Source organism: Gopherus evgoodei, chromosome 2, assembly GCF_007399415.2.
Source record: "Gopherus evgoodei ecotype Sinaloan lineage chromosome 2, rGopEvg1_v1.p, whole genome shotgun sequence".
In the NCBI taxonomy this organism is placed as follows: Eukaryota; Metazoa; Chordata; order Testudines; family Testudinidae; genus Gopherus; species Gopherus evgoodei.
Genome location: NC_044323.1, coordinates 49,833,507 through 49,849,798, shown reverse-complemented (window position 1 = coordinate 49,849,798; position 16,292 = coordinate 49,833,507). Strand labels below are relative to the sequence as shown.

Genomic DNA, 16,292 nt, shown 5'->3' with positions numbered 1-16,292 from the left:
AAAACTGGGTTTGCGCCAAGATGCAGGTTTATTTTTCCCAGGGCCACCCGTGGAGGGGGGGGAGCAAGTGCGGCAATTTGCGCCAGGCCCTGCAGGGACCCCCATGAGAATATAGTATTATATAGTATTGCAATTTTTTTTATGGAAGGGGCCCCCGAAATTGCTTTGCCCCAGGCCCCCTGAATCCTCTGGGTGGCCCTGATATGACTGTGCTGATTAATAAATAGTTTTCTGAAACTAAAACAAAACCCCAAATATTGGTGGCGGAACTTGAACTGAAATCTCACATCCCAGTCCCACATAATCCTCTTTCTGCTGTTTTGTTCAAGAAGAGCACAACAGTCTCATGCTGAGATATTTTATTGGTTCCACAATTCCCTGGTGCCTTAACTGTTGAACAAAGAGGATTTTCCTCCCTATAAAGGAAAAGATGTCAGACAGTCACATTGTGTGCACTGGTGTTACAACAGTCCACACCAAACTGTTCAATCAAGCAAATAAAAGGAAGTTCTTCATCACACAGTGCACAGTCAACTTGTGAAACTCCTTGCCTGAGGAGGTTATGAAGGCTAGGACTATAACAGGGTTTAACAGAGAACTAGATAAATGCATGGAGGTTAAGTCCAATAATGGCTATTAGCCACGATGGGTAAGGAATGGTGTCCCTAACCTCTGTTTGTCAGAGGGTGGCAGGAGAGAGATCACTTGATCATTACCTGTTAGGTTCACTCCCTCTGGGGCACCTGGCGTTAGCGACTGCTGGTTGACAGGAAACTGGGCAGCCAGAACGGCAAAGCAAAAAAACAAAACAAAACTGCAGCACGGCTGGAGCAGCAAAGCAGGGAAAACAAACAAACAAACAAAAAAACCTGCAGGGCAGCCGGAGCCAGGGTGCAGGGGGACTCCCTGCGCTGCAGACATGCCCCGGCTAGCAGAGGGGAGTGGGGGAGAGAGAGAAGGGGGGCGACCAGGGCTTCAGCGGGGCGCTCGCCACGTGGCTCCAACAACTGCGCCATCTGCCGGGTGGGCTCTGCACCGCTCCAGTCAGCAGGGAGGGAAGAATGCGAGCTGCCGGGTTTGCTGCAGACCTGACACCGGCTGGGGCAGATGGAGTGCACAGCCCGCTCTTAGCAGGGCGATCCCCTCCTCCGCGCCACTGCCCCCTACAGGGCGGCCAGATCAGCAAACATCAAAAAAAAAAAAAAAGCAACCATGCCGCCTTAGGATTGAGTGGAATGCCACCCCGTAGAATCTGCCACCCCAAGCAGGAGCTTGCTCGGCTGGTGCCTGGAGCCGGCCCTGGATGGACCTTTGGTATGACTCAGTACGATCATTCTTATGTTCTTATGTTAAGCACATTTTGCAATGTTTAAAAGATGAAACACCCAGCCTGTTCTAGTCTTCCTTCAGTTATTGCTTTCCCCCTTCTTACTCTAGCTAAACCTGAGAGTTCTTTTAAAGCCCTTTCAAGTTACAATAGTTCTCACGGAGTAAGTGCAGTTTATGAACTGTAGCTAAGCTACTTCCCATTGCGATAAATGACTCTTTTGATAGTATGTCTTGTTTGAAGAAACTTTTTCCATGCAGACATCGTCTATTGTGATTTTCTGTTGATTTGTGTTAGAAATTTAAATGTGTGAAGTCCTAAAGCCAGTTAACTTATATCAATACTATACATTTCCAGGGTGAAAAAGGCTCAGAAGGCCCAGCAGGTCCAATTGGAATAGCAGGAGAATCAGTCAAAGGTGCTAAGGTGTGGTAAATAGGATTTTTTTTTAAATCACATCTGTATGATTTATAGTTAAAGTAATGATTATTTAATCCTTTATGCGATCTAGAAATAGTATGTAAATGTCTTATAGTTGGATACGGACTGAACTATTCTATGCTGTTCTAATACTATGACCATGCCCCTGGTTAAGTCTATTGATTGATGACACGTAGGGCTCAGTCCTCAGCTGCAGCCAGGCTGCGCTCTGTGCAGTTGGGAATGAGGGGAAAGAAGTTGACAAAGGTGACTCTACCCCACATTTAAGCTCCCAAATCCTGGGGCTTGGCCAGCTTCTGGTGCTATTCAGGACACCTTTCCATCATAGCATGCAAGGGGCATTTCTGTCAGCCAGGGATTGCTGGAGCAAAGCCCCTTGTTTTGCCCATGTCCCCAACCTCTGTGCAAGGAATTAGAATGCAAAGTCTGCATTGCCAGCCCTGTGTCACTTGGGAATCTCCAGGAGACTGGTCAAGATGCTTTACTGCCCCGTTGCAATGTAAATGGACCATATCCATGATTTTCCAAAATGTGTGCTGAAAATGAGGTCATTACCAGCAATCAATGGGACTCATCCTTTCAAAAATAAAGCCACTTTTTAGCATCCAAATGTGTATTGAACAGCCTATCTTTAAGCTCTCTATTTGGAAAATGGCCTCAGATCTGGTATATGGTATTAATTAGCTTGCAGACACTGAATTCATCTCCATCTGCTAGCAAAATAAATTCAGCCAAAAGCCAGACAATAAATTCTCTTAATTCCTGAGAGATCTCAGTGAGAGACACTGAAATCACATTGTGGCTACATTACCACCACATGCCATAGGTTGTCATGGTGCTCTACATAACATACTATCTCAACACTCAGAATTAACTGCTTTTACATGCTAGACTGAAGAATTTATCCGAAGTTCTGATTAGAAGGTAATGTGGAAGCACCCTACCCTCAGTGGGAGATGAGAGAAGGATTGTCTCTCTGGGAGCCATAATTCTCCCCATGCCCACCACCACTTAGGGAAAGTGTGCAGCAGTCCACATGACCTTTTAGGATATCCCACCTCCTCTCTTCCCCTTCAAGGCAACGTGTTTCTCAAGGATAAGAACTACAATTGTTCCTGGCCTTTGTGCAGGGAAAAGTTTCTTGCATCTTTCCTCCCAGAAAAAGTCAGGAATAATCTGTTCCTATGTCTGACCTTTCCCATGCATGGCACTGAAAATATTGTAAGGTGCACATATCAGCTAGGTTTCTCTTGTTTGCAAGTTACTGGCATTCAGGGCAGAGTGTTATATTGGAAACTTGGTTCAATAGTAATAAATGCATGTAATAGGAACTGCAAAAAATAGTTTCAGGTAATTTAAAATATAGTTGAAAGGCATGCAATTACTAGCTTGCTCAAGGCATGCTCAAACTACCATCACAGAGATCTGCAGAGATCTTCTTTCTAGAATGTATACACTTCAGTCTGCTGCTTTAATTCTAATTCCCTTGTGGGTTGGGTGAATGCAAGTTTCAGAAAACTTCTCACTGTATGCATTACTAAGCGAATTACTCATTCTTTATTAGAACAGAATTTTGTTAACTAAATTATGTTATTTGAGTTGGGGGAAGAGAGATATTTCCATTTGCTTTATTTTCCTTAAAGCTGATCTCTGTGAATAATTCAGACACATTTTCTTAGTGACTTTTCATATTTCAAAGATTGGTGGTGTTATATACATTGTTATTAACACTGAATAAAACATAACCAGAACAGATCTTTGAAAAAATAATGGCAAAGCTAGCCCAAATATTCTGTAGCCCATTACTTCTCTTCATGGGTTTTTCTTTTGGATGTTTTGCAAGTTAATCTGTATGGTAGAATGTTAGGAAAACATTTCAGACCTAAAAATGATGATATAAATCACTGTGATTTACAAGTCGCAAGGTTTCTCTGTGCAGGGTGAACGGGGCCCTGAAGGATCACAAGGGCCTATTGGACAACCTGGAATTGGCAGTCAAGGAATCCAGGTAAATCTGACATTATGTTTAGTTAAGAAATACATTCAACTGAATGCCTAGTTTTGGCATAATATACTGCATGACAGGAGCCCAAACTAAAACCCTGTTAGCTTTGTTTAAAGTAAATGACTGTGTCACTGGTTTCAGTAGGAAAAGGGTCAGGTGCAACCCTAAGCTTTGGAGATGTAGCAAAATTTAGATCCAGAAAACACCACTGTGAGTTGTACCTTAAAAATACCGGACAGGGCCCAATCCAAAGTTCATTGACATCAATGGAAAGACTCTGATTTCAATTGTCTTGACATCAAGCCAATAGAAAAGTGAATTATCTGGACCAATCCATGCAATAATTTGCACAGCAGACTTTCTGAGATCTCCACATGGGATGATGCAGTAGGGAAGATTTTTATAGGGTGAATGCTCAGCGCCTCTGAAATTCTGATAATTAACAGAGGCCTCACAATGGACACTCAAAAATTGATCCATCTAAAGTAATGAGTCCCTTGTGAAAGTGTAGCCCTATCCTCTCAGAGGCCAGAGCATAATTTCCCACTGCATGGAGTTAGGATGAGGAGACAAAAATCCTCTCCCTGGCTTTCCCCACCACTACCCAGGGCAATCCCGGAATTTGGGGTAATTCAGTGGAAGCCATGTGTGTGCGACTGAGGGAAAATAGAGCAAGGAGCTTGTGATTTGGCCCTAGAACACACAGCCAGTTAGGTTTCTTTCCTTTGGAGGATAATAAATTCATTTTATTAACCTAGAAAATGAACCCATGGAAGTGTAGTTTTCAATAACTTCTTCCTTTTTTTCTTAAGGGTATCCAAGGTCCTAAAGGTATACCTGGGCCAAAAGGGTCTCGAGGCCTGGGTGTGCAAGGTCCAAAGGTAACTTTCAAGAACATCACAATTTTAAAAAAAATTATTGGCCCCCTCAAGGGACAAGGAATATACCTGATCAAAGTCAGACAGCCCAGTGCTTTTAAAGTGTATTCCATAGTGAGAACAATGGAAAGAAATCAGAGCTGTACATTCATAGACCACAATCCATATTTGGTCTTTGTAGGAAAACTCCCATGACGCTGTGCTGTGCAGGTGGAATATGCATGGATATGTCCTTACAACAGAATGTTTGGAGCTTGCTCTCAAGTACTCGACAGTTTTCTACTGTGGAAACACCACCTGATATTGTATCTCATGAAAGGCAGCACTTGTCACCAGTGTTTAATAGTATATGAAGTAGAAATGTAGAGATTTCTGACTGATATATTTGAAAGATTCTGAAGAGGAAAGCCACTCCATTTTAACAGCCTCCATTGCTGGACCACACCATTGCATTGTTTCAAGCTAGCAGTTCTTTACTATTTAAACAAATACAGATTTTCTTCATCAGCCAAGGATTCGAGTCAAATTTCTTTCATTTTGATTCGTTGTGTGTTGGTCTGGTGGCATATAGACACTGTATGTAAATGTCATACTCTACTGAGAAATTCTAAACTAATGGCTCTCCCATTGTGAACTCTGGTGATTTGCAGAGAATTTGCTGGTCACATGATGATGGCTTTCATTCTTCTTTCCATCTGATTTTCCAGCCCTCCATCCTCATCATAGGAAAAGAGTTTGGAGGTCTGCAGCATTAGAAGAAAACATGGAGAAAGAAAGTCAGCCTAGCTACAGTTACAAGGTGACACTGCTACTAGGGTGACCAGACAGCAAATGTGAAACATTGGGACAGAGGGTGTGGGGGTAATAGGAGCCTATATAAGAAAAATACTCAAAACTTGAGACTGTCCCAATAAAATTGGGACATCTGGTCACCCTAACTGCTACATAAGTGAAAGAAAGATAGGCAAAACAGGAGCCATCCTCATAACCAGAGCCACTAGCAGGACTGGTACTCCAGGAGAGGAATGTTCAGGGGCAAAGGAACAAGGCAGGATGGGCAGAGGAGCAAGTGAATTGGCAGGAACAGATGAAATAAAAAGCAAAAGTAGACATTGTGATTAAGTTCTTCCACAAGAGGACAGAATGCTTATTTTATTGAAAGCAGCCTGTTAAATACTTTCTGGACATTATTTTTGCATGTAAGCAATTGCTGTAGTTGCCATAGAGATGCTGTGTAGTTGGGCATAGGTGAACAGGTGATCAAGAAATATGGTCTCTATTAAGACCATGAAAAGCTCAAGGCTAGTGCTGGTCAGAAAATGGAATTTCTGATCCTTGGGATAATTCTGCCATTTCAAAATTAGTTTTTGTACCAAATCAGAATGAAAAGCCAAAATATCAAAATTTCCAGTGGAATAAAAGTCCCACCCCCCAAATTAATCTGGAACAATCGAGACATTTTTGTTTCACTATGCCAAAATATTTCATTTCAGTGTAAATATTTATATATTAATATAAAAGTCAAAATGAATTGAGTCAAAACAAAATGTTTCACCATCAAAATAAAACTAGAAAGTCAAAATGATGTTCTTGTTCTAAACACAAATAATTTTTCATTACTAGGGAAAAGAAGGTGAATTGGGACAAAAGGGGGATCCAGGACCACCAGGAGTTGGAGTACCCGGACCGAAAGTGAGCCTATTTTTTTTTTAAATCATGCCAAGTTTTCTGCAAAAATATCTGGTAATTTTTAGCAAGAAGTTGCTTATGTCCGTGTACTTCAGAGACAGTCTCCATAGAGAAATGTGTTTCAACTGTTTAAATTAATAGTTTCAACCATTATTCACCCTGCTAAATAAATCATGTTTAAGTGACAGCATGATGCTAGCAAATGGGAGAGCAATGGTCATGCTAATGAAGACTGAATAATATAGGAGAGTGATGAGCTGGGAGGAGCAAACAGCGCTCTCATAGAAGGGGCTGCCTGTGCAGCTTTTATATCGCTCCTGATACACACCCATCCCTAGGCTGACTTGCCATGCCTTCACTATCTCCTCTTTTATGACCTTCTCAAATCCCATTTCAAGGACGTTTGCAAATTAGTCATGTATGTAAACAAAGAAGCAAAACCTTGTGTAACTTTTGTATTACTCACCCAACTAACTGCATGAGTGCTCCCAACCTTTCCCCATGTCTCCTAAAGTCTAGTCCTCAGTCTTTCTATCCCAGTCTGTTTAAGGCTAGTGAGGAAAGTCTCCAGGCCAGCACTACCTGTCCCAGGGTTTACTGGAATAGAGCCATAGCTGTGGGACAAGGAATGCAGTTTGTGTGGGAGAGGAAGTGGTTTCTGGGAGACAGTTGGGAATGTGAGAAGAAACTCCGCGCTTACACCTCTGCTCAGAGCAGAGTTGCAGCCCCTGCAGTGTGAGGCTCTGCCCCAGCAGAACTATCAAAAGTTAGACCATAGGTGGTAGCCGGGCAGGCAAGGCTGCAATTATACTCAAGGAAGTGAAGACAAGATGTCCGCTCTTGGCAGGGTGTTTGTGTAACACCAACTGACCCCGGTCATTGGTAGTCAGGATTGAACCTGGGATCTCTGAAGCTATATTCATGAGCATCTACCATATGAGCTAAAGGTCATATGGCTGTTAGCTAAGGCTGTAGAGAGACTCATTTTATCTCTCTCTGTCTAAGTGGTCTCAGTGCCACTACATGGGACAGAACACCACACCCAGAAGGTGCGTGGTTTACATTTGCAGCAGAACAGAACTGCCAAGGTGTGTCCCCCTCCCTGCTATGCTGAGTCCTGGGAAAGCATTGCCCCCTCCCCAGGCCCTCTCCTTCTGCACTCAAAGGCCTAGGGAGAATGGGGCATGAACCCTCTCCCCCCACTGCCTAATCCCTGAAGAAGAGCTCTGTGTAAACTCAAAAGCTGGTCTCTCTTACCAACAGAAGTTGGATCAATAAAAGATATTACCTCACCTCCTTGACTCTTTAAAATGCATCCTAGAATACTAAAGGAACTGATTGAAGAGATCTCTGAGCCATTAGCTATGCAATGTAACTATAAATAACCACAGGAGCATGCCCTTATGCTACATGCTAGCCATGTTACATCTGGAGATACTTTAATTTGATAGAGGTGTAGTGTTTTTTAAAAAGAAATTTAAAATATGTATTCCAAATTGAATGCATTAGTTGGGTTTCTTGATTGGGATAATCAGTATAGTATTAATTAGGAAGAGTCTATTTTTGGACAGAAATATTGCCCATTAACCAGTATTGTACCAAAATGTAACTCCCTCGGTGTATAAAGTACATGAGTTTACCAAGCTTTTGGGAAATAAATATTTATCACCTTTTAAGGGAGATCCAGGAACACCAGGAATCCCAGGAAAAACAGGAATGATAGGACTGACTGGAAACAATGGGAAAAAGGTAAGCCAGTATTTCTGTTTGCTGGATGTGAAAGCTTCAGGCTAGATAGGATGATCAAATTCAGACCTCATTGCAAATTTAATCCCTCTGCTCCCAGGAGGGCAGCTACACAATGGAGAGACGTTCCTCCTGGGGGAAGGTTGACACCAGTACCTGCCCTTCCCTAGTGGCTCTGCTGAGGTAAGACAGTTTAAAATCTGGATAGGTTTCCATAGAGCTCCACTGGCAAAGGGGCACTGGGCATTGAAACTGCAGCTGTTCTAGCTGACCTCATGAGGGTGGCCACCTGTCCAAATTTTCCCAGGATCATCCCTTTTTTGTGGTAGTTGTCCCAGGAGCTCTGTCAAGATGCTCAGTACACAATTCTAGCTGTCCAATCTTATGGCTTTAGAATCATCTCGGATTTCTCATTTTTTTGGCACAGTAGAGGTGGCAACCCTAGACCTGCTCCTGTCCATTTTGTGGATTGTGTTGGCCAGCTCTGAATTTCTGTTTTCTCACTTCCACCCACTATACATACTCCATCAGAGTGGGGTAACAGACATCTTGGGTCACTGAGCCCCTCTTCCCCTCAGATTTTCTGCCACCGGGGAATTAGTGTGGCCTTCAGTATCCAGCTTGCTTTGCAAGATTTAGTTCAGTCTGGGTCAATAAACATCTACAAAAGCAAGAATAAAAGTCCACTTTTCACTTCATACAACTTATTTTTAGTGTCGCTATAAAGGACACAACTAGTGCCAGACTGAAGTATGGAATTTTTCTTGGTGGATGGAAAGCAGGGGTGAGGTTTTGCAACTTAATGTTAAATTATTTCACATTCATAAAAAATTGAAGTTAGTGAAAATTCACTCACCCCCTAAAATGAAGATCATTGAGTTTAGTAAAAAAACTGTAGAAAGCAAAAGTTGCTAGGGGGCTTATTTTAGTGATGGCCTTTGTGTCTTCAGAAAAACTGCATCCACAAATAGTTACATCTTCATCATAGTTTCCACAGTTCTTTGCAAGCACAAATATTAGTAGCTGGGCATCTATCACATTCATTATAGATGCAAGTAGGTAACTAGTCTAACTAGCATTTGCATCTGCAGTGTATTGTGGACACAAAGAAGTAGTTACAATTATTTGCAGACACAAAATTGGCTCATTGAGGTCCAGATTGAGGCCCAACTTAAAGTCATGCCCTATAATTGTACTTTAAATCAAAAGTTCTAATCAGAGGCGGATTTTTCAAGAGCTGGCAGACTATACGCACCAATTTAAGCTATTTAATACTTTTTCTGTTTGTGAATTACTTACAGTCATGTTTATTTACTAATTTGTTCTTATTCAAAACAATTGGATGAAGAATTTTCCCGAATGCCTTTCACTCTATAGATTATTACCTATTTGCCACACTTATTGCTTCAAGTATTTGCTAAATGACATTGTTTCTGCTTCCAAATTGCATAGCTCAGAATCTATCCCACAAAGAGTTTTTGAGACAGCTGTGCAAATGCTTCTGGTACTTCCCTTTTGACTATGTGTGCACAGAGTATCTTTCTACAACAATTCTTGCAAGCAAAAACTCATTCCTATGAGTATTTGTGGAAATAAATAAAAACAATTGCTAACATTTGTTTCTGTTTCCTGACCAGCTCTTTTCTCGTATCTTCTGTTTGGTTAAAATTTCCTTTTTGGTAAAGTTCTGACCAGAATTGGTCACATGTAGCATAAAAATGAATGTGCAGCTTTTATTAGAATGTTTTCAGATTCTCTTCTGCAATATTTGTCCAATTGTGAATGGATGATTCTCAAAAGCAAGTCAGGCCCTGATCTGCAACTGATTCTGTGTGGGCAGTCATCTATGCCTGCATAGAGCCCTGCTGATTTCAATGGCATTCTGCATAGGAACAAGGGGCTGCCTGTAGAGTCTCTCTTGCAACTTTTGGGACCTAAAAGTTTGGATACTAACTCCAAACTGTTTGATATTTAAACTAAGCTGAAAAATCTCAAGGTTGGGTTATTTTTTGAGACTGTCAAGCTGGACTGTTTCAGCTACACTGGATATAATTGAGAGAACAAAATTTTTTTGGTATGTTGGGAGCTTGACCTTGCTCAACCCAGGCAAAGTGTATTGATCCAAGCCAGTTTCCAGAATGTTGTTAATTAGGACTTTGATTCTGTAGCATACACATCAATGTGAGAATTAATAAACTGATATGATTTTCATTAGGGGGAACAAGGAGTGCCTGGCTTAAGAGGCCCAGAGGGACCACCTGGGAAAGGAGAGGTTGGCCAAAAGGTATGAATCATTAATATCCATCTTTGAGAAACATAACAACGTTAAATGTTCGTGTTTAAACACAGTTCAATGACTGGTATAATTTTAATTTGTTATCGTCTTCCTTAAGTAATAGCTTCACCAGTTTAAATGTTTGATCTCACTAGAACTTGAGAGTGCTCAGCATGAGTTTGTGGCAGAATGAAATACAAGTACTAAAATTAAAATTCAAAATTATCACTGAAGTCAGTGGGATGTAAATGTGTTCAGCCCCTTGGGGTGGGGAGCTGGAAATCAGGCTACTTTTTAGTGCCTAAATATGGCTTTAGGAACATAGAAGGATATATTCAAAAGGCACACATGAGAGTTGGACATCTAAATAATTGTGAATCTTTCTCCCTAACTTTAGGCACTCAGGATTTTTTTAAACTATCAAGTGTAAAATCTTTGTAGTGATTTATAAACTAAATCATTATATTTGGGTCAGGGTGATCAAGGAGAAAAAGGATCCCAAGGGGATGCTGGTGCTAAAGGATTACAAGGGTCTCCAGGACCAAAAGTAGGTTTGTTCTTTCCTATACTCCTTTTTCTACACTATACAAATACCTCTGGAATTTTTATGATGTGAATTTATGGATGACTCTGAAGCTTTGAGATTTTTATGTTAAACTGGCAAAACAGAAAAGTATATTTTCATCCTGAGCACTGAATAAGGCAGGCGTTCTATGGAAAAATAGTATGTGATTATATAATTCAACACTATTATAAAGGGGCCAAATTAATGTTGCAAAGGCACTGTTAATTCAGGCATTTCCCAAGGTTAGGGTGCATAATTTTGCAACCTTAATATTCTTTTGATGTAGTTTGATATATATGTGTGTGTGCCCTGCACACTGAAGCCATTCAGATCACACACTTGTGTAATAAAATAGCTCTATTAGCTGAGCAAAGAAACAACCACCACCACAAGAGTTAGCATTAATTTTTTTTCAGATTTGTTGTTCAACCAGTGTTCATTTCAGACTTGAAGTTCAGTCTGTGTTCCTCAAGAGGTTTGTTATGGTTTGCAAATTTGAGGAAAAATGGATTGATTTATGTTTTTTCATCAAATATTACCCATTTGATCTGAAATATTTTGACTATTTTATACTGAGGGTTGAACAATAAATAAATTAGTACATATACAGGAAGTATTTACTTTATACTTATATTGTATTGTTTCATTGTAGGGTGAGCCTGGAAATAAAGGCTCAGTTGGTAACCCTGGACCATCCATTCGTGGACCACCTGGACCAAAGGTAAATCATCTGAGATTTGTCTGCTGGAGCCAAAATATTGAACATTTATCACTCAGTAACACTTATACCTCTCTACTCAGGTTAATGGAACTAAAGTTGCAATGGTAGAAATAAAGGCGGACCTAGCCCAAGTAGTTTAATACAGATGTATGCCTGTCTTCTGTTGTACTGTGGCGTATTTCATAGAGGAGAATAACTGTTTTGTCATTTCATTGAAGGTAAATGTTGTCAGAATGGCCCTTTAAAAGCTGAGACTTCATATGTCTACTGAAAAAGCTAAAAGGTTTATGTTCAGCCTTTTGTAAAAGAATGACACCCATCAGCTCAGCAGGGGAGGAGGATGTTTGATTAGCCCAGCAGGGATGAAACCTCTGAGATTCTGGGAGGAGGGGTGGAAGGGAGGAATAGGCTTGGCTGCTCAGGGGCCTTATAGACTTTCCCCTTCCTACCCCAAAACTCACACTGAGATGTGCATGGCCAAAGAGAGGGGCAAGAGATTCTCCACCTCTCTCTGCTACCATTGGGTAGGCTGTGGGACAAGGGAAAAAGGAGAGTTGATTGTCTTCACTCCTCTCTTCCTGTATATTAAACCCTCAGAGCATGCAGCAGCCATTTTTCTTTCAGTGCTGCCCTGCCTGATAATGGAGGTATTGTTTGAACTGTGTTTCCAAGATGCTGTGAGTGTGTCCGATGGTCAGTCTGAGATCGGGAATGAATTTTTCCTCTGGGGCAAGAACATCAGGTGTCAGGTGGTCTGAGTTTTTGTGCCTTCCTTGCAGCATCCTGGAGGCCTAGTCATAGGTTATTAGGGAGTAAGGGCAGAAACTAAAAGTTAAGTTTACACATCAATTCATTGCAATTTGGGGGCAGTGGCCAGCTCAGATGAGAAGCTCAAAGGGGCAGCTCCCAAAGGCAAACATGAGTGACACACCCAGAAGATGGTTGGTGGACTCTATTATCCTGGAAGAAGAAGCATAGCTCTCTCAGACTCTCTTCTTCATGTACCTTCTTCATGTACCTACACTTCTCTTGCTACCCTCATGGTTGGGGGGAGCGTAGAGGATTCAGAGGTGGGGTAAATTCTAGTGGCTGGTCTGAAGGGGGCCAACCCTGAATAATTATTTTGTATTGAGTCCATTTAATATCACCCTGGAACCAAAAAAATGACTCATATTATAATTTGGGGCCATTTATATCCCATTGTCTTCCATCCTTGAGCAACATATATAGTATCCATTGTGGTTGTGGTGCCTGCTCTCTTGTTAATTTGCCATTCTTTGACTGGGTCAATGGGGTGTAGTACAAATCTCAGGATTCTGGCCTTGCTGTAGGTGATAGGTATGAAGATATGGGCTTCTAAAGTCCTTTCCTCCCTCCCTCACTTGAAACAGACACTGCCATCTATATTTACAGTGAGCGAAGAGAATTCCTGTTACTGTTCCCAGCATGGAAAGGTGAAATATTTTGCTAGGAGGGCAGGCTAGATTATGCAACAGTGAAGCTTTTTGATGGGCAGAGTCAAATCCTGAGGTTCTTACTGAACTTTTCCTCTCAGACAAAACTCCCTTTCATCTCAGTTGCATAGTAGTGTAGCCCAGCTGCTAAGCCTATTGAAGTCATTCCACTGATTTTACTTGGATCAGGTTCTCCTCTAAGTGATGTGATCTGACAAAACAAATGGCTTAATGTAATTGTAAACACCAAGTTATTCTTTCAGGAAGAACTTTCTAGGAAATGGACAAATCTCTTTCTCATTGTCCCTCTATCACTTACAGAAGTTTCTTGCTAAGCCATTCATTATTTCTCCCTGATATATTGGGATGAACGGAAGTCCAGCTTCTCTGAATTCTTTGGCAAGCACAATGATTAGTAATTTTGCCCTGGAAGCCTCCCAGCCATTTCTGCAGTAGTGAAGTCAGATGAAGCAGTTTCTAACACAATGAGTTTGCATATCATTCAACTCTGGGAACATCTCAGGCTCTAAGAGGTCATCCCAGTTTGGCCATTGTTGGCAACTGCAGGATATCAAACAGCTGGACAGCTTTAACAATGAGGAGTCCAGTGGCACCTTAAAGACTAACAGATTTATTTGGGCATAAGCTTTCATGGGTAAAAAAACTCACTTCTTCAGATGCATGGATCTTCTGTCATGCATCTGAAGAAGTGAGGGTTTTTACCCACAAAAGCTTATACCCAAATAAATCTGTTAGTCTTTAAGGTGCCATTGGACTCCTCATTGTTTTTGTGGATAGAGACTAACACGGCTAACCCTCTGATACTGAACAGCTTTGATAGCATTCATTGGACAGTTATTTGGAACCAAAAAGGTATGAATACAGCTCTTACTGTCTCTTGGCAAATAGACAGTCTCCTGCCTGTTGCTGGCTTGGCTATAGTAACTTCAGCTGGACTTTTGAAATGAACAATTAGATAGCTATCTTGCACTCTGTGGAATATGCTGTGTCCCCATAGTTTTGAAGTTGGTTGCAGCAGATCAGTGATTGCTTTGTGTAATAACAATAATCTTTAGGAATGTTACTTGAGCTCCTGCTGGTGCATTCTGTTGGTGTTGCTAAATTGCAGGCTTTCTGCTGAAAATTAAGATCTTTGAGAGATCCCAAAGAAGGGGTGGGGGAAAATATAGCTGTTGGTCTAGGTTAAGCCCCAGTGCTACAGGGAGGTACTGCTATCTTAATTATGTGATAAAAGCTCAAAGCTAAGCCTGGTAGCACCCAGCAAACCAACTACCTATCAAGCCATCAGTGAGTGCAGAGGAGAAGTCCATCAACTACAGCAAGCAATATTCAACTGAGACTCAAGTTTCTTTCTGGGGCTCCTCAGAAGTCCCATGTGGGAAGTCTGCAACAGAGGTGAGCTGAATCATTTCAGTTTCTGGCTTGCTTTGCCACAACTCCTTTTCAGGACCAGCACTGGCCACTTTCTGGGCAATACTGACCCTCCTGTAGGACATCTGGCAGGAGAGAAGTTTTGCTCACTTTGTACCAACACAACAGCTTTTTGGCAGTGGTCTTGTGCCCTGATTTACACTGGCAGTAGCAGGCATAAAACACAGGTGAATGTGGCCCATTCGTTGATTAGCACTATTTTAACCCTTGTTCTTTAATGAAAAGAAGTGTTTGGAACTAGTTCTCAAAGGGACAACTAGCACTTTTGAAGTTACATTTTTTTTTCACAAAATAGCATGTCCAGGGAGATTAGTAGTGAGGTAGAAAGAGAGTTTTTCCTAAAATATTGGTAGCTTACTGTGTAGACCTTCAGTCACTGTCATTTTGGTGTCAAAATAAGTGAACACGTGAAGCTGGTTCTTTTCTGCAAAATGTAGAGTGAAGACAATAAATAATACAAATTTTTGTGTAGGGGGAGCCAGGAGCAATTGGGCTACCAGGAAGTGATGGAAATCCTGGAGATTCAATAATGGGACCAATGGTATGTAGCATGTTTCTTTATTTAATGTTTGGTTGAAAAGAAATGTGAGAAATATTAACTATTTCAAAGAAAAAAATATGGTTGAGTGGTTTTGAAAAACCCAAACTGGCTGATACCTCAGCTCCATCATTCCAAACTGAATCTAGCTATTTAATAAGCTTCTGACCAGTTTGAGAAATGCAAAACAGATTACATGACTCTTTCACACACCTGGTTCTGCAAAATCTCTACAAGAGATTCCTCTTCTGGTCAAAGTTTCTCTACTTTTCGTCCTCTCTCTAGGTCTTTGTTCCATTCCTGTGAGTTTCACCCTCCACCCCACATTAAGGCTTGTCTGCACTTCGAGCTTGTGACAAATGTCTAACAGTTATAGCTGTGACTGTTAGCCAGGATGGGCAGGGATGTCCCTAGCCTCTGTTTGCCAGAATGTACAACAGGGGATGGATCACTTGATGATTACCTGTTCTGTTCATTCCCTCTGGGACACCTGGCATTGGCTACTGTAGGAAGACAGGGTACTGGGTTAGAGGGACTGACCTTTCCTATGTTCAAGAGTTGCAACCCCAAGCAATCAAAAAAAGTCATGAGTATTTTTTTAGAAATTAAAATGTTTGGGTTCTTTATTTGCCTACTGGTTTTGGAGCCTGAGACATACCAGGGGTACAATCCAGACAAATGGGGGGCTATGTCAGTCCTGCCCTACAACCTTGGGTGCCTTATAATGCCATGCTATAGTAGCTTCCATGTGGGCCTCTCACAAGCAGCCTTCCAGCATGCAAGCCACACCCCAAGTGTCTGTGTGTAACTGCAGCCTGCCAGCTATACCTTGGCTCTCACCAGCCTGGGTTATACTGCAGGATGACCCCAACACACTCTCAGTCCTAGATCTTCCCCCAGAAGTGTCCTGTACTGGAAAATCCACACCCAAGTACCAGTTATACTGACTGAACTCCCAGTGCGGACACTGTTATGTCAATGGGAGGGCTTCTCTCATTGACATAGCTACCACCTCTCAGGGAGATGGAGCACCTATGCCTAAGCTCTCTCATTGGCACAAATAGCATCTTCACTTAGTGCTACAGGGTATAGCTTTAGGGCTGTAAGTGTAGACAAACCCAAAGACTATGTGAAAGGATATTGCACTTTGTTATTTTCCCCATCTGTTTGAACTTCCTTTGTTTTCCCTTCCAACTTGATG

General features: G+C 41.6%; 1 protein-coding gene across 2 annotated transcripts in view; it reads left to right on the top strand.

Moving 5' to 3' along the window:
- COL28A1 (collagen type XXVIII alpha 1 chain) overlaps positions 1–16,292 on the top strand; it is a 105,660-nt gene that overhangs the window by 37,177 nt on the left and 52,191 nt on the right. For both annotated transcript variants that reach the window (XM_030550637.1, XM_030550638.1), the window contains 9 exons: positions 1,685–1,753; positions 3,708–3,776; positions 4,586–4,654; positions 6,275–6,343; positions 8,018–8,089; positions 10,302–10,370; positions 10,837–10,908; positions 11,579–11,647; positions 15,026–15,094. In XM_030550637.1, the coding sequence (XP_030406497.1) occupies positions 1,685–1,753; positions 3,708–3,776; positions 4,586–4,654; positions 6,275–6,343; positions 8,018–8,089; positions 10,302–10,370; positions 10,837–10,908; positions 11,579–11,647; positions 15,026–15,094 (627 nt within the window). The remainder of the gene's footprint in view (positions 1–1,684; positions 1,754–3,707; positions 3,777–4,585; positions 4,655–6,274; positions 6,344–8,017; positions 8,090–10,301; positions 10,371–10,836; positions 10,909–11,578; positions 11,648–15,025; positions 15,095–16,292) is intronic.